The sequence below is a fragment of the Misgurnus anguillicaudatus genome, chromosome 15, assembly GCF_027580225.2.
Source record: "Misgurnus anguillicaudatus chromosome 15, ASM2758022v2, whole genome shotgun sequence".
NCBI classification, from domain to species: domain Eukaryota; kingdom Metazoa; phylum Chordata; class Actinopteri; order Cypriniformes; family Cobitidae; genus Misgurnus; species Misgurnus anguillicaudatus.
Genome location: NC_073351.2, coordinates 18,891,439 through 18,915,523, shown reverse-complemented (window position 1 = coordinate 18,915,523; position 24,085 = coordinate 18,891,439). Strand labels below are relative to the sequence as shown.

Genomic DNA, 24,085 nt, shown 5'->3' with positions numbered 1-24,085 from the left:
TTAAATTACAAATAAAATAGATGACTCCTTCTGCCTGCGTATTAACCTAATAAAACGTTGCAATAGTTTAGCCAACTTTAAAGCTCTTTTTATGCGTATCATAGCTTAACTTTATTTTTAGTTGTGTATTTGTCGGATATGCGGTTATCCATCATATAAACTGTAAATAAACGCCAGCGAACTACAGGCATAATCTTGGGCATCTATAAACGGGGCCCTTCCTCATTATAAACCTTTTCCTCTCCTTTCACTCGCTCTCAGTTCTCGGTGAGGCCGGCGGGGCGGATCCAACGTTACATTGGAATAGAAACCAAAAGGCAACTAAATCAACGCTTCGGCTTATTAACTTCTGACGATTGCTTTTCTCCCTTGTGGATATATTGCTCATAAAGGTGAGCACATCAATCCAGACGATCGTTGAACTAAAGATTTTAACCGTTTAGATTGTGTGATAAAATGGACAGTTTCTATTTAAAATGTTGCTATGACAGTGTGTTGTTGTACTTTAGGCCTTTGAGAAATGCTCTTACTTGTTTTACAAATGATTACTGTTTTTTTAATTATGTATGGGTATTGTGGATAGTGTTTTATTTGTCTTAGTGGTCTGTCATTGAAAGCATTTGTCACTATCAAGCCAAAATCTATGCTGTGTTAATTTCCTCATACACTGGAATTACAGGAATGGAGATCTACTGTCATATATGGTTATAAATCTATACTTATGATACCAACCAGCACTTTATGTGACAAATTTGTATGAGTTTGAATGGAATGGTTTCCAAGCTCAGACATAACTGTCTCTTGAGAAGAGACAGTTATCACAGCATTGGTCTCGTGACGCCAGTAACTACCTCACACATGTTGTGATATAAATCCAGACTGACTGTACCACTTTCAAGCACTGTCCATTTGACCCTTTTTTCATATACTTGGATATAGTTATTTAAAAAATGAATCCGGAACTCTGCATTAATGAGCCAATGTCTTTGTGTAAACAAAGCAAGCCTTGTTGAATCAAGACATTATCTTTATGTAGGACAATTGGGTGTAGGTTTACAATATGTTTAATAAGACACAACCTGTTTATCCATTATCAGATGCCCTCGGCAACAAATGGCACCAGGACTGTGAAGTCTGCCAGCCCAGACTTGGTGTCTGGTCCTGGATCAATGAACCAAAACACAGCCAGCAACCAGCTGACTGGAACCCAGTCAGAGGCCATGAAGCAGGTGCTGGTGGTTCTTGAGAAGAAAGTACGCAATATGGAGAAGAAAAAGGTTCAGATTTCTCTTTTCAAATTACTGTATAAGTGTAGGCGTGACTGATAAAGCCACAGACATGTACAAGTATGTTCATTCGTTCATTTTATTTTTAAATCAGATCACTTTAATGTTTAATAACTAAACATGTGAAACTACAGTCATTTTTGCACCTTACCCCAGAGAAAATGAAAATCTTTAGTCAGGTTACAGTACACAAATCAAAGAGAATGAAAGACTGGACATCCTCAGTTAACGTTAACTTACCTTAGTTGTTGTGAACTGTTTAGAAATTCCTGAATTGTTATAAATACAACGTGAGTTTTATTTTTAATATGCAAATGTATACTGCATCTCTTGCTTTTAAGACTTTTAACCAGAAAGCAAATTCTCGCCAACAAGGCCGTTAACCATTTATAAAACCATGTCACTTGGATTTGTACCGAAGACGTGTTGTGTACTGTAAACGAGATTTTAAAAAGCAAAAAAACGTTTTCATGTTACTCGTTTTTTAAAGTTAAGATGGATAGGTCTTGCTCGCTGTTGTTTCTTTTGTATTCACAAGCGCAGACGCTAACCGGTTAGCATCCATAGCTCTTACGCTATCCGGGGTCTGCATATGATCTTATACCAATTCTCGTGTTAATGACTGCAGTTTTTACATTAAAACTGTTATTTTCATTATTTAATAACTCGTATTATGACACTATAAATTCTGGTGTGTTTCATCGCGCTTTTTGTCCAGTTGTTCCCATCACAGCGAGCGATAGAAACGCACATGTTTTTAAAGCTAATATGGCGACCTGAAACGGGTTCTGTGTATGCTAAAATGTGGAAAACTGTCGACGCACATGTTCATGTATATGGCTTGTTTTTATTTCGCGAGGATCTCATAACCGAGTGGGCTTGTCGAGATAAATGGGTCACGACTATTGTGTGTCCTCATGATTCTCCATAAGCGCATTTGGCTGTTGATTTCTGAGGCTGAGCTTCCCGTTAGATGCTTTAGTGATGTAGTTAGTGCTGCACTACCTGGTTTATTATTTCCCTTATTGTAAAGGAGAACGTAAAGAGTTCATTTCTTTAGGTGTGTGCCTGGGAAAACATACTTTTAGGCATGTATAAACATAAGCTGGTGGCATTGTTATAGCTTATATATAACAGTAAGGAACTCTTACAACATTTTTGACTAATGCGTATACATTAGAACAAGCATTCTAGGAGGCAATGTGCAAATTGTTGATGACTTCTGTACACTTGACAATTTGATTTGTCTGCTTTTATGATAGTGGGAAAATTATTTTTCTGTCTTTATCCTCAGATGCTTTTTGTGTCACTGTAGCAACTGGTAGAGCATTGTGTTAGCAATGGGTTCTGTTCCCAGGGAACACATACTGATAAAAATGTATACTTTATAGCGCTGTAAGTCACTTTGGATAAGTGTTGCCAAATGCATAAATGTAAATCTTAATGAGGTTTTTAGGAATAGGTTAATTTACAAAATCCTTTATTAATAACTATATTATAAAAATATAATATGTTCTTATGTTCTTTCTAAAGAGCAAGCTTGATGATTACCAGGCCAGGAATACCGGCGGAGAGCGTCTCAACCAGGACCAGTTGGTAAGTAAACTCCCGATATTTTTTTTTAAAAATCATCTGTTGTTTTTTTCTTCCAAATAAAATTTTGTTCTGTTTCCAAATCTATCTAGGAAGCACTGTCTAAGTATCAGGAAGTACTCCATAATCTGGAATTTGCACGGGAGCTGCATAAGAGCTTTTTGGCATTGGGTCAAGAAATAAGTACATGACAATTCAATTAGCTCTTTCTGTAGCCCAAGGCAGTTTAACTTCACACATTAAGTGTGTACAGATCTAAAACTGTAATGTTCTGAATTCCTCTACCTTAAGTTTTATTAAACCGTTAGTTGCAAGTTGACTCCGTCTTGACCATGCTACAATGCATGTGTGCATTTGATAGATCCAGAAGACGGTTAAGAAAGCGGCACGCCGTGAACAGCTCCAGCGAGAAGAGCTGGAGCAGAAGAGGCTGAAAAAGGTTCTGGAGCTACAGTTTCTTCTGGACCGACTTGGGGATGAAAGCGTGCGGCATGAGCTGTTGCAAGAAGCTGGAGGTCCCTCTCTCCTTACCGAGGGTGACCTAACAGCCCTGGATGAGTTTTACAAACTGGTGGGGCCTGAACGTGACCAAAACATCAGGTCAAGTGATGTCCATTGCTTTCATGTATACTTTCACAGAAATCCTTTTAACCAAATATGAGTCAAGAGGCATCTGTCATTTGGACAATTGCAATACTTAGTATTTATAAGACTGTAGACCAATTAAAACGAGTGAAACGGGCGGAGAGTACTGGGATATTCAAAGTGGCTTGTGTCATTACAGTGTTATGTGCCATAATGTAGGCAGAGAAATAAGAACATTGAACAATAAAAACAGATAATTGGCATTTACAAATGCAATAAGTCAAAAAGATTAAGAGATGCAGGTAGACCCAAGTAAGAATATTGAGATAGATGTCTCTGAATCCAAAGTGGCAGTAACGTGTCTGTAGGAAAGGTGGCAGTACCAATACAATACAAAAACGAAATAACTAGTATATAGTGTAGGTATAGCGTATTAACTGTAGTTGCCAGTTGTAACGTATAGATCAACTCCAATATGGGCTGGGCGATAAATTGTGTTTTGGTAATATATCTTAATTCTTTTCCGAGCGAGATGCAGGATGAGACTATAACATTTATATCGATATGGTCTGATTTAACCCTCTTTCTTCACAAACAGAAGCTCTGGCAGAAATGTACACTGAGATCAGACATAAGCTTTGCAGCTATATATTGAATTTAACATGCTTTTTTAAAGTGACATCTTGCATGAGTCTTTGACTTGAAAACATGCACTTTGTAGTATATACCAAGATATTTTTCTTTCATCCCAAAATAAACAAGATATGAATTTAGGTCGGTATCGCCCAGCCCTAATTGAAACAAGTGCTTTGAAGGTTTTATGCTTCCGAATAAGAATTTAAATGCATTTCAGAATGAATCATAATAAATTTGGTAGCACTTTCACAGTAATTTGTGCTTTTAAAGGGGTCATGACGTTTCTTTATTTATTATGTTTTCTGAGGTGTACTTATAATATTATAATATAAGCTTTTTTTGCTGAAAAACATACAAATTTAAGTAATTTATGATCTTTTCTGCCCTTTTTTTCATCCTTTGATTAAAACAGTCTGATTTGTGTGTTTGGGCCAGTGTTTGGCCTGGCTCAGAGTCCCGCCCACTTCTATGATTGACAGCCTACATGCTATGGCTGACATGCAGTTTTACTACAAATATAGCTTCTATGCTTGAGTGTCTGTGACATAAATAAACACACAATATCAAAAGCCCAATGATAAAAGTTTTAACCACCTAAAGGAAGCATATAAATGAAACACAGACATTGTTCTTAGCTAGTGTGTACACACACAGAAATGTTTTTAATCTGAGAATTGCACCTTAAATAATGCACTTATTGCCAGCAACTATAAGCACAGACTTTTAATTAAATTTTTCTAAAATATTATGCTCTTGTGCATATAGTGTGTTGTCAGATCTCTTGCTTCCGTCTTCGCAATGTAATTCAAAACGTACCGTTGCAAAATAATATTGAAATGAAATGCGATTCTTGTTAAGTTCAAAACTGTAGGCACATAGGTGTGGGCTGATATGATCGTACATCTTTAAAAAAAAAAAAAACTTGAAGAAAAATTTTCACTGACGTCAGGATTCTTCAGAAGCCCTGCAAAGGTGCTTGTTTTCCATAGCCAACAACAGCACAATTTTGTCTGAGATCACAATCTTAATTACAATCTTATGATTGTAAACAACTACTCCTTTAGATCCTTTTGAGTTGCTGCTCTGACTGAAGTTCAGTCACTGAATGACAGTGGGCGGAGCCAACTATATGATGATGTGCTGTATCGTTCTCTGGCGCTGGCTGTATATATCTTTATGTGCATCAATAATCGGACATTTTCATTCGTTTTCTTTCCGGAGAACGATTGCATAAATGCTTTTGTTATTGACGAGGAGGTCGTTTTAAACTGATACTTGCAGGATGTATTAAAGGCGGAGTCCACAATGTTTGAAAAACGCTTTGGAAAAGGAGACGGGCCGACTACCAAAACACACTTATAGCCAATCAGCAGTAAGGAGCGTGTCTACTAACCGACATCCTTGCCAAGGACGTATGTGTGGGGCGGGTCTATCAACAGAAGGTCCAGATTCTATTGGGGTAGGGGCGTGTTTGTTTAGGTGATTTCAAATATCAACATTGGCTTTCAAACATCGTGGACTCTGCCTTTAATGATACAAAGATGTGTCAATAGTAATTAATTTTGCCTTGATTTAAGGTCATGACCCCTTTAAATATAAAACACCAGTGTGCAAAATGTCTGTTTGGTTGTATTTTTTTTAAATGAAATTTTAAAGCTTAAATTAGGTTGTGTATTCATAAATTGCTGCTTTTTTCCTCGCACAGGTTGCCTGACCAGTATAATGAAGCATCTCAGCACTTATGGGAACTTTTGGAGGGCAAGGACAAGCCCGTAGCAGGAACAACATGTATGTAACATCAGCTTTATCCCAATCTGTAGAGTCTAATGGTTCTTGAGAAATGCTGTGCATTAGGAATGTTTAAAGTCCCCCTGTGGTAAAGTTTTATTATTGTTTGTGTGTCTATGGTGTTTTAATATTCTTTAAGACAAACCAAGTGCAAGTTCACAATTCATTACCATTGCTGAAAAAAAAATTGAGTTTTCCAAAGTTTTAAAACTGCAAATTGCCTCTGTTTCATATGTCACAAACATGTAACCAGTCACATTATCAAAGTTGAACGTGTGAATCAGTACTATAGGTATCATAGACTTGCATTCAGGTTTACTTCTGTGATGCTCAGATGTTTAGTGTAAATGCTCTAAGCTCTTAACATCAGCACTAAAATTATTAGTGCTACAAACGCGCAGTTCACATATGCATTGTCTGAACACAGACCTAGCAGTTGTGTGTCTGAAACATCTAATGTAGCATCCATTTACATATATCTATGGTCTTAGGCTGTGCGATTGAGTAGAGGTGGGGACAAATATGCATATTCATAAATGCACGTATACTAAATAGGCAAGGGTGTAGAGCAGGGTTCCCCAAATCTTACCCTGGAGGGTCGGAGCGCTACAGAGTCCAGGTCCAACCCTAATCAAACTTCCCCACCTGTGATTTTCTAGTGATCATGAAGACCTTGATTAGCTTGCTCAGGTGTGTTTGATCAGGGTTGGAGCCAAACTCTGCAGCGCTCCGGCCCTCCAGGGTAAGATTTGGAAACCGTGGGTGTAGAGTTATATTCAAGCTGTTTTAAAGCATGAAGAAATTACTGTCACAGGAAACACTTTAACATATGAAATTATGATGCTCAAAGATGGGTTTTAAGTAAAAAAAAAATTGACTACAGAGGGACTTTAAATGAAGTTATAGATGTAAATCAGCTTGTGGGAGTTAAGAGTGTAGTTTTTCAGCTACAGCTTTTTAAATGTTTCCAACTACAGTTTCAATACGATCTAGTTATGTATCAGCTTAGTCAGTGTCATTTTAGTGATATTTGTATTTGCAATTTCAAGCAAACATGTAATATGCTTTGAAATCTTGTGTTGTGTTGTGAAAAGTTCCCCAAATTGTGGTATTGCAGAGTTGCGTAAACCAGTGACATTTTGGGTAAACAAACTACTGTCTATTGGCTATGCAGGATCTGAACTAATAGTTTGCTGAATACTATTCAGCCCTAAAGTTATTTCGACCCTCCACTTTTTTTGGAAAGACTGAATGCATCCTGTTTCGGGCCTTACATGCAAAATAAACCAACAGATAGTGGAAAAGCGCATTAAAAGGGTCATGGTAAAATTGATTCTTTCTCTCTCAGATAAAGCACTGAATGAGACGTTGGAGCGAGTTTTGGAGAGCGGATACTTTGACAGAGTGCAGTCTCATCAGAATGGAGTTTGTGCAGAGGAGGAAGAGCAGAGTGCTGCAATCGAGGTGTCTGAAGCAGACGAGCACCCTGCAGACACAAGTAAAAATCATTTCCTCTAGTTTCAAGTTACACAATCGACTGTATCATTTTGAAACCACTGCAATCCAGACTGATTTCTCTAAGAAAGTGACCTTTTCTGTCTCTTTACAGAGAGTGAAATGACAGAAGAGTATACAGACCCCATTCCGATTGAACCAACAGAGGTGAGACGTGTAGTACAATTTCTTCTCTTAAATATTTTCTTATTTACTAAATGTATTTTGCCCTTTCCCTACAGTTTGTAAATAGGCAGTTAGTTTCAGAGACCTCATACAGTAGTGCAGACAATGAGCAAGGAGAAGAATGGAGTGTAGAAACGCAGGTAAGGTGCTCTAAAATTTGTGACTTCAGCTGTGACGTTTTGATCTGTAACTAACTGGTTGTTTCAAATGCATTGATCAGTATATTGAACATGTTACAGGTGGTACACTCCATGCAGCAGCCGGAGCAGACTGCTCCTTCCCCAGTTGTCTCAGAGCCCCACCCACTAACTCCAGTGACCCCCACACCCCATTCGGACCCTGTGGTAAGAAAGCAGGTGGTTCAGAATCTCATGGCACAGATGCAGGGACCATACAACTTCATGCAGGTGAGGTTGTATTTTGTGAAATAGTTTTAATTTTCCATATGGGGCATGTATGTTTTTATAAAATCCTCCTCTCAATTCCAGGATTCCATGCTTGAGTTTGATGGGCAGGCCCTTGATCCAGCTATTGTATCGGCGCAACCTATGAAGCCGGCCCAAAGAATGGAGATGTCAGCAATTGTGTGTCAACCAGGCAAGTTCTTAATACATACTTTTGGTTGTTCTGGTTTTATTAGGGGTTAATTTTTTGGTAATTCTCCTTACATTCTGGACTTTTAACAGCTCACCAAGATTCTGGTCTCGCACAGCCTCCAGCTGTTCCCATTCAACCTGAACCAACGCAAGTAAGCAGTTTTCCCGGAAAAAGTTATCACAGACCATCCTCTACCACAAGTACTTGGATATATGCCAAAGTTGTTTACAAATATGTTCTTCTTTTAGATACTCATGGTCTCTCCATCACCAGAAGCCTTCTCCACACAACCCACACTGTACCAATCCTCTCACACAGCTGACCCTCGACAACAGACAGACTCCATTGATCCAATTCAGGTGAGCTGTCAACCTTTTTAATTTACTGAACTCTTAATCATTCAGCTTTTTAAAAATTATTAAATAAAACTTTGGCAACCTGTACATTTATGTTCTCTGTGTAGACCTCCATGCCCCTGACAGAGCAGCCACCTCCATCCCCATCTCTCCCTCAGGCCTCCCCAACTCCAGTATTTCAGCCCAGCTCCAAACCCCTGCACAGCGGCGGCATCAACGTCAATGCGGCACCATTCCAGTCCATGCAAACGGTAATGTTTCTCAATATTGTAATGATTAACACTTTTTATGGTCTTTAGTGGTGATTATGTATCTATAATTACCTTACACTTCTCAATATGTTCTTCCTCATAGGTGTTCAACCTTAATGCACCCGTCCCTCCAGCTAATGATACAGACTCAATAAAGCAGACCAGGCAGTACCAGAACAGTTACAACCAGGGTTTTAATAACCAGACGCAGCACCCTGTGGAGCAAACGGACATGCCACCAGAGCAGCTCCAGTCTGGTGAGAAAATGCTTGGATTATATAGGAAGCATCGAAAGGATTCCAGTTAATTGGAGTGTGTGGGAAGGGATCATAAGGGAAAGCATGGAGTCTGAATAATACGCCCATTGTCTTTACAGTGGTTGGTGCCTTCCATTCTCAAGACCAGTCGCTTTCTAACTCTACTGGCCACCAGCCAATGTCCCAGCAGCCAAGTGGTCAGGGCAACGGGTTCAGCCGTCAAGCACAGTCTTTCTATAACAGCAGAGGAGTGTCTCGAGGCGGTCCTCGAAACTCACGCGGTGTGATCAACGGCTACAGAGGACCATCCAATGGTTTCAGAGGTACAGAACAATGTTTTTAAGTACAGCAGCTGTTGCATTTGACACTTATTGGATTGAATTGGAGGATTATTGATGGATGCATGAATAATTAGTGGTTTTTAATTTTTTCAAGGGGGATACGACGGTTATCGGCCACCTTTCTCCAACTCTGCAAACTCAGGATATGGACAACCCCAGTTCAGTACACCACGGGACTATTCTAACGGCAACTACCAGAGGGTAAGGCCACATGCACATTACTATATAGATTGACTAAACTACTCCTTATTTGTTATGTATTGGGGTCTGTGTTGCTTTTCCCCTGCCCTAGAATCAGATTTACCATCAACCAAATAGCCATAGTAGCCACAGTAACAATTTGTATAAAGGAAATTGTTTCCTCTATTTTTAATTACTGCACCATGTCGGCCAGGATGTTTATTTCTTTCTTTAGTCGAACACATTTAGAGTTATATTAAATAATATCCTGGAAATGTGAATACCTCTGATTTATTATGGCCTTGACCGGGCTTCAATATTTTGAACAGGGTTCCCACAGGTCCTTGAAATCCTTGAAAGTTTGTGAATCTGGGGAAAAAAATCAAGGCCATAGGAAGTTTTTGAAAATATACATGCATAGATACAGGTCATTGAAAGTGCTTGAATCTATTTTATGCAATAGGTTTTCTTAAAAAAAAAATCCAAATTATTCCCTGTGTAGTGTACTATAATATCATAAAAATTCTAAACTTTTTAAGAACACCTGCTAAACTGTTTGCTTTAAATGCTTATATCTTGTATGCCAATGTTGATTCATACCAAAGTGCTTTTTTGCATAGTTGTGTTTGACACATGAAAACGTCTCGGGTTACGTACGTAACTGTTTTAACCTGAGAAGGGAACGAGACGCTGCGTCTCCCTTGGCATACTTCCTGCGTCCCTGTAATATCGTGTTTGGCAATATTTTAGATAGAGATATACTTCCTGGCTCCTGCATCACCCTTTCATAAATCCTCACCATTGGTTAAATTTGATGTACACATTCAGACGCACTTACCCCTGGAGACATCCCCAAAGTGTCACCGCAGTGACGCAGCGCGAGTTCCCTCGAAAGGGACTGTAACAATGTATCTTAAAAGGTAACACGATGTAACCTTGCTCTCACTTGAAATGTGTCCCCACATTTAGTCCTTGAATTTGAGGGTAGTGGACATTGAAAGGTCCTTGAATTTGAAATTAACTAAGGTGTGGGAACCCTGTTTAAAGCTTTTAAAGGCACATCCATCCATTATATGTAATCTATATGACTATAGTGGGTTGATAAATGTTTTTTACAGCAAATCCATAGGTTTGTGAGAGAAATAATTCTTATTTTCGAGCTTATTATTAATGGTTAAATCATATTGTAAATCAACGATAACAATTCTAAATTTAAAAATATGGTGGCACAAAGATCGTGAAATTGCATTTTTTGAATATAGACCAACATCATTGATGACATGGGGTCAGTGAATAATCAGAACATTTTCATTTTGGGGGTTACCTTATACCTTGGAACCATATTGATTTATTTAAATGCATTTACATTGTATTGAACACTGGATGCTTATACTATAACTGGACTTACTATTTGTTTGTTTCTACGCAGGATGGTTACCAACAGAACTACAAACGCGGTGCTGCTCAAGGAACCCGAGGGGTGTCCCGAGGAAATGCTTCAGCCATGCGATCTTAAGTCTTGAAGACTGACCCTGACCTGATGACTGACCTTGCTTCCTGGACCACATGAACATTTAAAAACATGTCCTGTCCCCCTGGATTGATCAAAGAGTTCTTATTCTGAAATGTTAAATTTGAAATGGTTCAAAATTGAGATCACAAGCTCAAAACTGAAGATTTTAAAGCTACCCTGTGTTTCTAACAGATTCCTGTAAACTTGAACAACTTCGTTAACTTATTTTTTTGTATAAAATAAAACTCTTGTACCTGCCACAACTGGTCCTGTACTGAGAGTTCACTTTCTGCTCCACGGTTTTGCTCACACTAACTCGTTTGGGTTCTAACATTTTTTTCATTTGGTACATTTTAAAGATGCTCTCGGCCCCTCAGTTTGTAAAGTTATTGTTGCCTCGAGTTTCAATAAAGATGTGTTGCATTAACCATTGCGGTTGCAGTTTTTTTTTTTATGTCGTCTTGCACTTCAAAACCAGATTTGTTGTTGTAATTTCTATGCTTTATGCAAATGCATTAAAACTGATCTGTTTGGAATAGGTCTTAAACTCTTATAACCTTGACAATGTTAAGATTTAATAGCAGAAATGCTAAATCCCATAAATATAAGCTTTGGTCTGGTTTATGGAAAAAGACAAAACCCTGTACTCTGTCTAGTACACTGGTCTCATCTACCATTTAGACTTTTCTTCTTATATTTGAACTTTACCCAACACTACACTGTCCTAAAAGGTGCTGCCATAAATGGCTGATAAAAAAACTTTTCAAAAGCAGTCTGTCCACAGCTCTGGCTTTGTTCTGACAGTGTATCAACATTTAAATCAAGCCTCTTTACAATGTTTGATGTGATTATAATAAGAGCTCCTTATGACATCATCATCGTTGAAAAAAGACTGCAGAAAAGGGTTTATAATACAAATCTTATCATATTTTAAAAGTGAAATTGAAATAAAAGCTTTTAATGAGTTTGAATGCCTGAGATTATCGTCTCTATTATTATTTTATACACTTCTATTATGCTTTCCTTCTGATAAAAGTGCCAAAAAAGTTCTTAAAATCTTATTAATACTAGTCTCTGTAAAATGTACTGCAAATGACAGCAGATTTGATTCAGTTTATCCACTGAGAAAAAGAAGCAGCATAAAGTGATGATTTGTAATTAATTGGTGATCGAGGGACTGTCAATACACAAACCAAAAATGAGCACTTTATTTTAAACAGATAACGTTAATGTACATGTCAAGAGACCATATAATTATATATCGGATATACATATATTATTGTTTATAGATGTCATATATCAACTGATTTTTTCTCTTTTATTAAAAACTGTCACAGCAAACATCACGCAGGCTTGGTGCTGCTTACAAACACGCACACGCGGAGAGGGTTAATTAGGGTTATAGGTGAAAAACCTAAAAAAATTACATAAAAAAAGCTTAGCAAAAGAGGCGTTTTTTATCGTAATTTTTTTTGTTGTTAATACAAATTGTTCAAACGTTTTTTTGGATTTTCCCAGCACATGACATTTAAAATACGACATTTCCGACATTGTAAAAGGTATTTTAATAATTAAAAAAGATTGACTAATAATTTTTAAATTATGCGTAACCTAATGACACCGACCTTTAATTTGTTTAATTCTAATTTAACCGAGAATTTTATTTGCGTCATTCTGACCATGCAGGCAACGTCGCGGACACCTAAATGTCTGTTTGGGGTCCATGATGCCGAGGTCCTTCCGTAGAGGCATCCCCACGTGAACGTTTGAGTAAGATGGTATGCTGTATATGAGCCACAGTTACGTGAAGCAAAAGGGTGTTAAAGATTTAAAGTTTTCCTCTCGTACAGAAGTTAAGGTATGCTTAATAAGATATGAAAGTATACGTCATGAATTGTCTGTTTAATTGGAAGATTTGTTTCAGCTCTTACGATATAAATCATTTCACGTGATTCATTTCTTATGTATCCTTACTGCTCTTATTTACTTGCTCGTGTTGACAGGGTGCAGTTCTTGAACTATGGCAACTGTTCGGAAGAAGGTGGACAACCGCATTCGTGTCCAGATTGAAAACGGTGTCGCACAACAACATCGATCTATGTTTTTTATAGTTGGTGATCGTGGTAGAGATCAGGTAAGTTAACGCATAATGTGTATTAATGTATTAACTTTGTAATACTATCAGGTGTTTGTTGTACATCTTAAACTCATCGGTGCTTTATGCATTTAGGTTGTCATTCTGCACCACATGTTGTCTAAAGCAACAGTCCGAGCTCGGCCGTCAGTTTTATGGTGCTACAAAAAGGAGCTTAGCTTTAGCAGGTATGACAGCTTATTCATTACAATACGTCACAAAACTTGGATTTCATGGATTTTTATTACACAAGTTGTATATTATACATTTGCTTGTAAGCAAAATATTTTATTAATATGAAGTTAGTCATCCAAAAGTATGACACTGAGTGGAAGCATTTATGAATTAAACTTCCTTAATATTTCTTATAGTAATCGCAAGAAAAGGATGAGACAGCTGCAGAAGAAGATCAAAACTGGCACGCTGAACCTAAAACAAGATGATCCCTTTGAGCTCTTTGTCGCTGCAACCAACATCCGCTATTGTTACTACAAAGAAACTCACAAGATCCTGGGAAACACATTTGGCATGTGTGTTCTACAGGTAAAAAAAACAACATCCCAGACAGGATTTTCATTTTAAAGTGAATTGTATTACTGAAGTTTATCTAACTTTACTCTCGGTTTAGGACTTTGAAGCTCTCACTCCCAACCTCCTGGCTCGAACCATAGAGACTGTGGAGGGTGGAGGCATTGTAGTCATTTTGCTAAGGACCATGAATTCGCTGAAACAACTCTATACAATGACAATGGTAAATTTCCAATAAAGTGCTTGTAAAACAACGACTGTCATTATGTGTGTAAACATAATTGCAAATGCAAGTGTCTTTGTTTACTTTTAGGATGTCCATTCTCGATATAGGACAGAGGCACACCAGGATGTTGTTGGAAGGTTCAATGAAAGGTTGGTTTTGTAAATACAAATTACAACACATCCATTCTGAAAAAAAAAGTTTTTAGCGTTTTATAGTAGCCTACTTACTAGGTAATGGATATATGTGGAAGCACAGCGATTCATTATCAGAAATGTAATAACCGTGTGTCTACATGCACAGATGAGAATAAAACTCAATCTAATGTCATCTTGTTTCCCAGATTCATCCTTTCACTCTCCTCCTGTAAGACATGTGTTGTAATTGATGACCAGCTTAACATCCTGCCAATCTCCAGTCACATAACCAACATTAAACCTGTCCTTCCTAAAACACAGGTAAGCCTTGTCCAGAAAAAGTAAATTTTCTGATTGTATATAAACTCCGATACGTTTCATAATTGGTGTAATTGCCAACAGGATGAAGGACTGTCTCCACGAGAACAAGAACTAAAAGATCTAAAGGAGTCTCTACAGGACACACAGCCTGTAGGTGTTCTAGTGGACAACTGCAAAACTATGGATCAGGTAATCTATCTATTTTTTGCAGTCTTAGCAAATCGTAGTGATAATTAAAGTCAAAACAGGAGGGTCAGTGAAATGCTTTTAACTTACTCTATTTTAAATGGAAAGTGAAATCATTGTTTTTACCATGTCTTCATACTTGTCTTTAGGCCAAAGCAGTGTTAAAGTTTATCGAGGCCATTTCAGAGAAGACCTTGCGGAGCACTGTAGCTCTTACTGCCGCCCGTGGTCGAGGTAAATCAGCTGCGCTGGGATTGGCTATAGCCGGAGCTGTTGCATTTGGGTATGTGGCATAATGAATGTACACACAGGGTGCATTTTCTTAATGGAATTTGTGTATTTGTCTACAATATACACTGTTAGCTAATAACGATAAGGCTAATGGGCTACGCAATAACATTTTTGTGTTCTGTTTCTTTTCTCAGCTATTCAAATATTTTTGTCACGTCACCCAGCCCAGACAATCTACACACACTGTTTGAGTTCATCTTTAAAGGTTTTGATGCCCTCCAATATCAGGTAGATATACTTTTGAGTGTTATTGTGCCCAGAATATTTCTGTAAAAAATTACACAATATAAATTGGAAATTGTATTTTGGTCCTTATTATAAGAAGCATATTTGAAACCATATTCATTTGTATTTCAGGAACATCTGGATTATGAAATAATTCAGTCTTTAAATCCAGAGTTCAACAAAGCTGTGGTTCGTGTGAACATCTTCAAGGAACATCGACAGACCATTCAGGTAAACTGGTTTACTTCTCTACTGTTTTTTATCTTAATTTTTGTTTTTAAACATGCGTTAACCATATATGCACACAAGTAATGTTTTTAGTGTGGCATGTTTGTTAAAGGACAAGTTTGGTATTTTACACTTAAAGCCCTGTTTTCAGATTGTTTATGATGAAATAGAACGGTTTTGACTGAAATTTGGACATATGATGCTGTCCCGAGAATTTTCGGGTGTTTGTTTTATCACCCCTCACCTCTACAATGGGTGTGTAGGTGCACTGGAACAAACCTTCCTAAAATGCAAATATGAATGCGTGAGTGAATGGGTGAATGTGAGGCAACTTGTAAAGCGCTTTGGATGGCCATAGGTCTGTTAAAAGCGCTATATAAATGCAGTCCATTTACGATTTTGTCCAACTCCATTGACTTGTATTAGATGTGCTGTGAGGTACGGTATTACTCCGCGCCGGGAATTTTGTTTGTATTCTTGCAATTGGCAAAGGTGGATTATCGCCACCAACTGGGCTGGAGTGTCTATTATTTAAGCTCCCAGCAGAAGAATGTATTGGTTTGAGGCATTTGGAAAAATAGGTCCACAAGTTTACAACAAATGCTAAAACACCTGTTGGAAAGCATCTTTTGCAGCGATTTTTGTGTGAGCATATCAGTGAACACCCCTGACCACTCGGTGAGTTTCACGTCTTTGTAAACGAAAATTTAATGCATTTTAGGAAGGATTGTTCCAGTGCACCTATACACACATTGTAGAGGTGGAAGGTGATAGAACAAACACCCGAAAATTCTCGGGCCAGCATCATATGTCCAAATTTCAGTCAAAACTGTTCCATTTCATCATAAACAATCTGAAAACAGGGCTTTAAGTGTAAAATACCGAACTTGTCCTTTACATACCTGCAAACTAGTTGTTTTTCGGCAAAAATCGGCATTTTGAATTGAAAAAGGTCATCCGCGTGAATCATGTAGATCCGAAGAGTTTTTGTTTTTTGGGGGGGTCTCAATTTCCCATAAACGGGAGTTTCAAAAACCTACTGCGGTGTGCTTCACAAAAACAATAAAAGCTCTTTGGTCATCACGCGAGGTCAAGGTTAGGATGGCCGATTGGTCAATGGATGGGACCTGAACAAATGGGGTTACGTGTAGGGCGGAGCAGCTTCTCTAAATAGGCCTTGGCTGCATCAGCTCTCCCGTGGATGAATTAAACTTTTCACGCTACCGCTACCCACCAGAGGCCGTTTAAGGAGGATAAATTCTGCGCGTATACAATGTGTCACCTTTTTCAGCCCTTCTGAGTTGCCTTTAAAACTAGTTATATTTTCTCATTTAACTAAGGCCTAGTCATGGTTTAAGCTAATCCCTGTCTGGGAAACCATCTCATAGTCTTTAGTCAGTCTATTAATTTCACTTATATTTAAAACGCATACCCCCAGTCTACAGAAAACTAGGCTTAAAGAGATTGTTCACCCAAATTTGAGAAATCTCTCATTATTCACTTACTCTCATGTTTTATTAATCCTGTATAAAAAATTTTTGTTCTGATAAAACAAGGGAGATATTTTAAGAAATGTTTGTAACCAAAAATGGTCATGGACCCCATTTACTTCTATAGTATTTTTTCCTACTATGGAAGTGAATGGGGTCCATGAACGGTTTGGTTACAAACATTTCTCGAAATATCTTCCTATATGATCATCAGAACAAAAAATGTATACAGGTTTGTAACAACATGAGGGTGAGTAAATGATGACAGAGATTTGGGGTGAACTGTCCCTTTAAAGCTGGTCCTAGACTAAAGCACATGTTTAAGCTGTCTCAAATAAAAACAACTTGCACTAACAGATCTTTAAATATGCCAGTGCCATTAATTTGAAGATACACACCATTAATGTCTTTTTAAAGGCATATTTAAGAAAGATACTTGACTCTTTCCCTGCCAGCATTTAAAAGAAAAGTTTCCAGCAGCAGCATTTTATATGACTTTCACAAAAGTTTAATGCCTTCCAGAAAATGTTCTTTAAATATATAAACATACGATATTACCCGTCATTGGCAGGGAAAGAGTTAAACGTCTTAATTAAACTCCCTTATAATATAAAAATCTCACTTATAACTGGTTGTTTTGATCTGTAGTACATCCACCCTGCTGATGCTGTGAAGTTGGGTCAGGCAGAGTTGCTGGTCATTGATGAAGCTGCCGCTATCCCGCTGCCTTTAGTAAAGAAGTTACTGGGGCCTTACCTTGTGTTCATGGCATCTACAATTAACGGGTCAGTATCTGTAAAAATGCTACATGTGTATGAGTTTTATACATTTTTACTCAGGAGAAAACCCTTCAAAATGTTAATCTTGTCAAAATTGACATATTCTACTAGATTGTATTATGTCTACCCCTGTTAGGAGCCAAAATAAATCTCAAACAACCTTTTTACTTTTATTCTATAAAATTTAAATCTGTTTCTTCCCACGCACATAGCCATAGAAGCAGGCGTGGCCATATAAGAGATTGCACTAATTCTTGTCTACATGTCTTTATATACAGCTATGAGGGTACAGGTCGATCTCTGTCCCTAAAACTCATTCAGCAGTTGAGGCAGCAGAGTGCAGACAGCCAGCAGAATCTGTCAGCAGAAAACAGAAACACCAGCACAGCCAGACTGGCATCAGGTATCATCAACATTTGTTTTATATTGAAATAGTACCCATTTTCACATGTTGAATTATGCATCGGTAATGTGGAAATGTTTCATCATCATATGTCGTCTTTAGCACGAACACTTCATGAGGTGACCCTCCACGAGTCTATCCGATATGCACCTGGGGACCCTGTGGAGAAATGGCTAAATGAACTGCTATGTTTGGACTGTCTGAGCATCCCACGCATGATTTCTGGTTGCCCCTTGCCCCAGACATGTGACCTGTATCCTTTGACAGCTCCGCAAAGCTTGTTTTTCTCATTGTAGGTTCCAAAGGAGATTTTTGTAAGTGTACCATATGGTTTCTTCAACCAAGACATGCTATTTAAATATTTTAATGTCTATGTTAGGATTCTTTAACCTCCCATGCAGTTACTATGTGAATCGAGACACTTTGTTTTGTTACCACAAAGCCTCTGAGACTTTCCTTCAGCGTCTTATGGCACTCTACGTAGCATCTCACTATAAGGTAAATGAGTATCAAGCGCATTGAAGGTGTTATAATAATATCATTAAAAAACATTTACTAAAAATCTGTCGTTCCTCAGAACTCGCCCAATGATCTCCAGATGCTCTCAGATGCTCCAGCTCACCATCTCTTCTGCCTGCTGCCACCTGTCTCTCCAACACAAAATTCTCTCCCAGAAGTCTTAGCGGTCGTGCAGGTATGGCAACAGTTCACGCACTTCTAATATTAATTCATCTGAGCTGTCATTTTTAATGCGACCCTGTGAACTGTGTAGTTGTAAGAGATTTGCAACCATGTTTTTACTTGCAGGTATGTCTGGAAGGAGAGATCTCACGCCAGTCTATTCTCAGCAGCTTGTCTAGAGGAAAGAAAGCTTCAGGTGACCTCATTCCTTGGACTGTGTCAGAACAGGTCAGAAATCCTAATTTGAATGAATCGTTTATAACATACTTAAAATTGAATAATAGAATAGAAAGTCAATTATGTTGTGTTTGTATTTAGTTTCAAGATCCTGAGTTTGGAAGCCTCTCAGGGGCCAGGATTGTCCGAATCGCAGTGAACCCAGACTATCAAGGGGTAAACGTCTTCCCATCTTTCTCTGATATATTAAACCTCAGTCTTGTCCGGGGAAGACTTGCTTTCAACATCACAGGTGCTTGCATTACTGCATCATTTGATCAGCATGTGTTTAATTCATTGCATTGTTTTTCAGATGGGTTATGGCACGCGTGCATTGCAACTGCTGCAGGGATACTATGAGGGTCAGTTTCCCCTTCTGGATGAAACTGAACAAACGGCGGCCAGCACAATAACATCTGTGAGCAGCGAGGTAAGAGTTTTATTAAAGAGCAACTATTGTCCGATTCAAGATTTTACATTTTCTTTGGTGTGTAAGTGTTTATTAGTGCAAAAGGTACATACTCCAATGTAAACGATGCGGGGGGTTATCGTTTCCAACGTAAATCTCTTTTCTTGGACTACAACAAACACGGATTGTAGGTAACAGTTGATGTAGACAAGACCGACATTATCATAATTCTTCCCGCTTCAGACTGACAGCCTGTAAATTAATTCCTGTCAGCATTGTGCTGTGACCGAATCTTTCAAACATGGTAAGGAGCGTCACATTTCCGGCTGACTTTGAGGTATTCAGGCCAAACACAACGTATAGATTAGCTGGCCAAACAGGGACACAGAGCTTAAATTTCAGATCGATGAGCTTTGTACAAAATCAATGCTTTTGAGGATGTGTATTTTTGTATGCTTTAGTGCAGCAAAATGATGAAATATCCACAATTAAACATACTAATGTAAGGAGTGTGTATACTTTTTTACTTATTGTCTGTGTACAGGCTGTCAGTCTTTTGGAGGAGGTGGTGTCACCTAGGAAAGACCTGCCACCGTTGCTGTTAAAGTTGAATGAGAGAAGAGCAGAGAGGCTTGACTACCTGGGTGTGTCTTATGGTCTCACTCCTCAACTTCTCAGGTGAGTTGGTTCACGTTCATGTAGCTAACTTGGTAAAGCATTGTGTTAGTATCGCAAAGGTCGTAGGTTCTGTTCCAGGGTCTTCATATAACTGGTAAGCCATTCAGAGTAACAGACTGTATTGCAACATTTGGAAGTCAGGGTATACAGAATGAGCTAAAAAGGTGGACCAGACTTTGTTACGTCAAGTCAAGTCAAGTGTCTAGCCACAACAGTTGCTTCACGCATTTGCAAAACAAAGATTTATAGGAATGTGCATGTACAGAATGTGCATCACATGTGACCAAGGCATATTACTTACCATTCAACTTTTCTGCTTTTTTATAGATTCTGGAAGAAAGCCGGATTTATTCCTGTATATTTAAGGCAGACTCCGGTAAGGATGCATCGTTTTCAGTTTGGTCAGGGCTGTTTAAAGGCTCATAAGGGCCTAAAGGCTTGCATACTGAACTGTGTTTGGGATTAAGCAGAATATGGAAGAAGGAATGTTTTGTTTATATTGTAATTTGTAGAATGACCTGACGGGGGAGCACTCGTGTGTTATGCTGAAGGAGCTCAATGATGAAGATTCAGAAGACCAGGGCCAGTGGCTGTCTGCCTTCTGGAAGGGTGAGCAGTTCATATTTTTAAAACTAATCCTGTTAATAATTGATGTCAAACTTTTAGATTCGTGCTCTGGCACAAATCGCGCACCGCTCATAATATTGCTCCCTGCCCCTGAACCAAACTGAACCGTATGTTTGTAGCAATCACACTAGTCAAATGAACCGGACTTTGGGGTCAAATGTACATGGGTATGGTACGGTAGTGTGAGTACTCCCTAAATTTTGAATGGACATAAAATATTGATTTGGGTTAAAAACAAAATGCACTAATTTATCCCGGTTTAGTAGTAAATCAGTTTAGCACTCATTGTAAAACTAAACACAGTATTTGACTTCACTGACTTGATATGTTTCTTTGTGTTGCACAGATTTCCGAAAGAGGTTTCTCTCCCTGCTGTCTTTCCAATTCAGCAAATTTAACCCAACCCTGGCCCTCAACATATTACAGAACAAGAACGCCAAAGATGACAGCCCAGCAGGTACAAATCATAGACTGTAAAAATAGATGGACAACGCCAATTCGCTCTCTTCCATTGGTAAAAAGTGAAGCCGCCAGTTTCCGGATATTGCACTGATATCTTGGGTCTTTAGTCTGCGCGCAGTAGCGATTTCGCGACCAGTCCTGTGCAGTAGTGAGCAGGAAGTAAAGCCATGATATCAAGGTCCCGTCCTCGCAGAATGTGCATATCACAGCTGTCAATCATGACGTCACACTTAAAAACAAACTTATTTTAAAACAAAACTTCAATTTACATCTGCGTGATCAAAACTACAGAAAATGACAGAAACCAACTTTGGAAAAAAGATAATTGAAATGTATTAAAATTGTTTAGTTGGTCTCAAGTCTCATTGAATAACATGGGGGATGTGTGGTTTATGACCGACCTATACTAGGACCAGTCACTGGGGGCGATTGAGACGTTTTGGCTTCACTTTTCAGGGCTTGTGCGGCACGCTTGGTACAAATCCACATTCTCCACTGCATTAAACTAAATGTATGTGTGTGGTTATGAACCCTTCATGTATCTGTGTCTCTTTAGCGCTCACCTGTGCTGAGCTGACTACCATGTTCACGCCATATGACCTGAAGCGTTTGGAGATGTATTCAAGAAACATGGTGGACTATCATCTCATCATGGATATAATACCTGCTATTGCACGACTGTATTTTCTCAAACAACTAGGAGACGTCACGCTTTCCGTTGCCCAATGTGTAAGTTAACTGTGCGTATGTCGCATGTATCCGACTTTGTGGACGCTGGACACTCAATATTTCTTGTCATTTTTTTCAACACTGAACCACTCCCAAAAACACATTTGTATTTCTAGCATTCTAGTCCTTTTTATGCAATGTAAATCTTTTTTCAGGCTCTGCTGTTGGGAGTTGGGCTTCAACACAAGCATATAGATGATCTGGAAAAGGAGATTGACCTGCCCAGTTCTCAGCTTATGGGCTTGTACAACCGTATCATTCGTAAAATTGTGCAGGTGATATAAACTAACCCTTCTTTGCCCATGCACCATCTCTTCTTTGACTAATGTAGCACAAATGGATTCATATTAAGCTTTCTTATTAAACAATTGCCACTGGCACTATATCCACTCATCTACACTATATTGTTGTTATAGTGATTATTGTTTAACATGCTAAACTCTTCTGCAGTTCTTCAACAATCTTCAGGAAAAGGCAGTTGAGGCTGAGATGGTGGCCACCAAGGATATTAGCATGGAACCAACTGCACAGACTCTCAATGAAGATCTGGTACGAGACTTGTTTTAGGATGTAATGGACTTGCATTGCAAATTACTTGTAGTGCCAAGTTTATTTAACTTTGATACAGATTATTTACCGTTATATCCCATTATGTACACTCAAACTTAATTTCCAGTTTGATTACAGCTACAGGTCAAGTTATGTTTTGAAGTTTAAATCTAAATGTAATCCCAAACTCGTTTAACCCGTAGAATGAGGCTGCTAAAGAGTTCCAGGAGAAACACCAAAAGGACATGGAGAAGATTAAAGAAATGGATCTTTCAGAGTGAGTAATGGACCAAATTGATTTATTCGTCTATTCATGGATGAAAGAATGTGTCTGCATTTTATTCCCCTAGGTGTTGCTATGCACTGTCATTTTAACATGTTTAAATGGAGAAGTACTATTTTCCCACTCGTGTGTGCAAATATGTTGTTCTCTCTTTGCTTTTATGAATTTTCTATGAAGGTACATGATTCGAGGACAGGATGAGGAATGGGAACAAGTGTTGAAAAAAGCAGGACATACAGCTATTGTTAGCATTAAAAGGTAAGTTGAGAAATATTACCCAATGGTATGTGTTGGACACACAAAAGTTGTGTTTCAATTACCCTTCAAATTTGGCAAATTCAAACTGCAAATACTTGGCAATTTAGCAAAAACTAGGCTAAGGGTAACAGCTTGTTTTGGGCTTAGTTTGGGATCATTAAATACAATGCATTCATATTTCAATTTCCCCCTTTAGTGACAAGAAAAGAAAACTGGAAGGAACAAACCAGAAAGAACAACTACAAGGCAAAAAGATGAAAAACAATAAAGAAAAAAAAAGGAACAAATTTGGTAAAAAACCATAAAACATGGACTCTAAATCCTTATTTTTAGTTATATGCATTTCACATCCCACAAGTTTTTCTCGATAATAGATTCAGTCAAACATTAAGAATGAGACAAAATGGTTTTGAAGGATTGCAGATCATTGTGAGTTGACTAGAGTATGGGTGAAGACACTTTGTTTTTATGGATGTTGTTTTATTTCTTCTACAAACAAAATAAAGTTGTACATTGTTTTTTTGTAAACATTGTTTTGACACTGAGATTAACAAATAATTACAAAAATCCATTCTCTGAGTATTGACAGGAGAGAGAGGATTGGTGACCCCTGCTATAAAATGTTGAAAGCATTCACTACTGTCAAAAATATGATCAGATGCTTGTGAAATGTGACACTGTCTGTAAAATCCAGTCTATAATCTAATTATAAAATTAGGAGCATCACAGTTTTGATTTCAATCTTTGATATGACCATACTCAGTCAATTTTAAAGATATAAAGGTTATGTTTTCATTTAATGTTTTTTACTTTATGTAGGAAAATTTTATGTAGACAAGTAAGTACAAAGAAAAAAAGATTTTTACAGACTCGGTCACAAAGTGATTTTCAATAAAAAAGAACATTACAGTGTTTGCTAAGAAATGTGAGAAAAATTATTGAAAATTACAGTGCATTAATTTCTGATTTGAAATTGCCCTCTGGTTGAATTCTACAGGATTTTAAGAGACGTGTGTCATGTTCAATAATGGTCCGCCTGGACACAACAGAAATACTCTATTTAGGGAGATGGCAACCTTAGCTATTCTATCATTGGAAGGCTGGTCAAAAATGATCAGTGACATCATTGTAACAATTTCATAACACTCTGAGGGGCGGTTTCCCGGACAGGGATTAGACTAGTCC

General features: G+C 38.1%; 2 protein-coding genes across 2 annotated transcripts; both read left to right on the top strand.

The window, feature by feature from the left end:
- Nucleotides 1–231: 231 nt before the first annotated feature.
- On the top strand, nt 232–11,490 carry caprin1b (cell cycle associated protein 1b). Its single transcript, XM_073853535.1, has 18 exons — nt 232–392; nt 1,098–1,277; nt 2,820–2,882; nt 2,972–3,060; nt 3,243–3,479; nt 5,806–5,888; nt 7,237–7,386; nt 7,498–7,550; nt 7,625–7,708; nt 7,808–7,975; nt 8,057–8,165; nt 8,255–8,316; nt 8,414–8,524; nt 8,629–8,772; nt 8,876–9,029; nt 9,149–9,352; nt 9,465–9,571; nt 10,980–11,490. Exons 2-18 carry the CDS (start codon nt 1,098–1,100, stop codon nt 11,064–11,066), a joined length of 2,085 nt encoding a protein of 694 aa, XP_073709636.1. The 5' UTR covers nt 232–392; the 3' UTR covers nt 11,067–11,490.
- Nucleotides 11,491–12,763: 1,273 nt separating this feature from the next.
- nat10 (N-acetyltransferase 10) lies at nt 12,764–23,812 on the top strand. Its single transcript, XM_055174078.2, has 29 exons — nt 12,764–12,921; nt 13,067–13,197; nt 13,294–13,385; nt 13,569–13,740; nt 13,826–13,948; nt 14,039–14,100; nt 14,292–14,406; nt 14,488–14,595; nt 14,742–14,875; nt 15,018–15,111; nt 15,241–15,339; nt 17,475–17,611; nt 17,884–18,008; nt 18,111–18,261; nt 18,410–18,506; nt 18,586–18,702; nt 18,816–18,917; nt 19,008–19,082; nt 19,219–19,335; nt 19,859–19,992; nt 20,320–20,368; nt 20,505–20,601; nt 20,966–21,076; nt 21,638–21,810; nt 21,966–22,085; nt 22,261–22,359; nt 22,563–22,636; nt 22,820–22,900; nt 23,097–23,812. Exons 2-29 carry the CDS (start codon nt 13,084–13,086, stop codon nt 23,203–23,205), a joined length of 3,081 nt encoding a protein of 1,026 aa, XP_055030053.2. The 5' UTR covers nt 12,764–12,921; nt 13,067–13,083; the 3' UTR covers nt 23,206–23,812.
- The last annotated feature ends 273 nt before the right edge of the window (nt 23,813–24,085 follow it).

Coding starts and splice junctions, on each gene's coding strand:
- nat10 (XM_055174078.2), top strand. CDS start 13,084: ATGGCAACTGTTCGGAAGAAGGTGGACAACCGCATTCGTGTCCAGATT. Junction 13,198..13,293: donor GTGATCGTGGTAGAGATCAG/GTAAGTTAACGC, acceptor TTATGCATTTAG/GTTGTCATTCTGCACCACAT. Junction 20,369..20,504: donor TATATTTAAGGCAGACTCCG/GTAAGGATGCAT, acceptor TGTAATTTGTAG/AATGACCTGACGGGGGAGCA.
- caprin1b (XM_073853535.1), top strand. CDS start 1,098: ATGCCCTCGGCAACAAATGGCACCAGGACTGTGAAGTCTGCCAGCCCA. Junction 3,061..3,242: donor TTGGCATTGGGTCAAGAAAT/AAGTACATGACA, acceptor CATTTGATAGAT/CCAGAAGACGGTTAAGAAAG. Junction 7,709..7,807: donor AATGGAGTGTAGAAACGCAG/GTAAGGTGCTCT, acceptor AACATGTTACAG/GTGGTACACTCCATGCAGCA.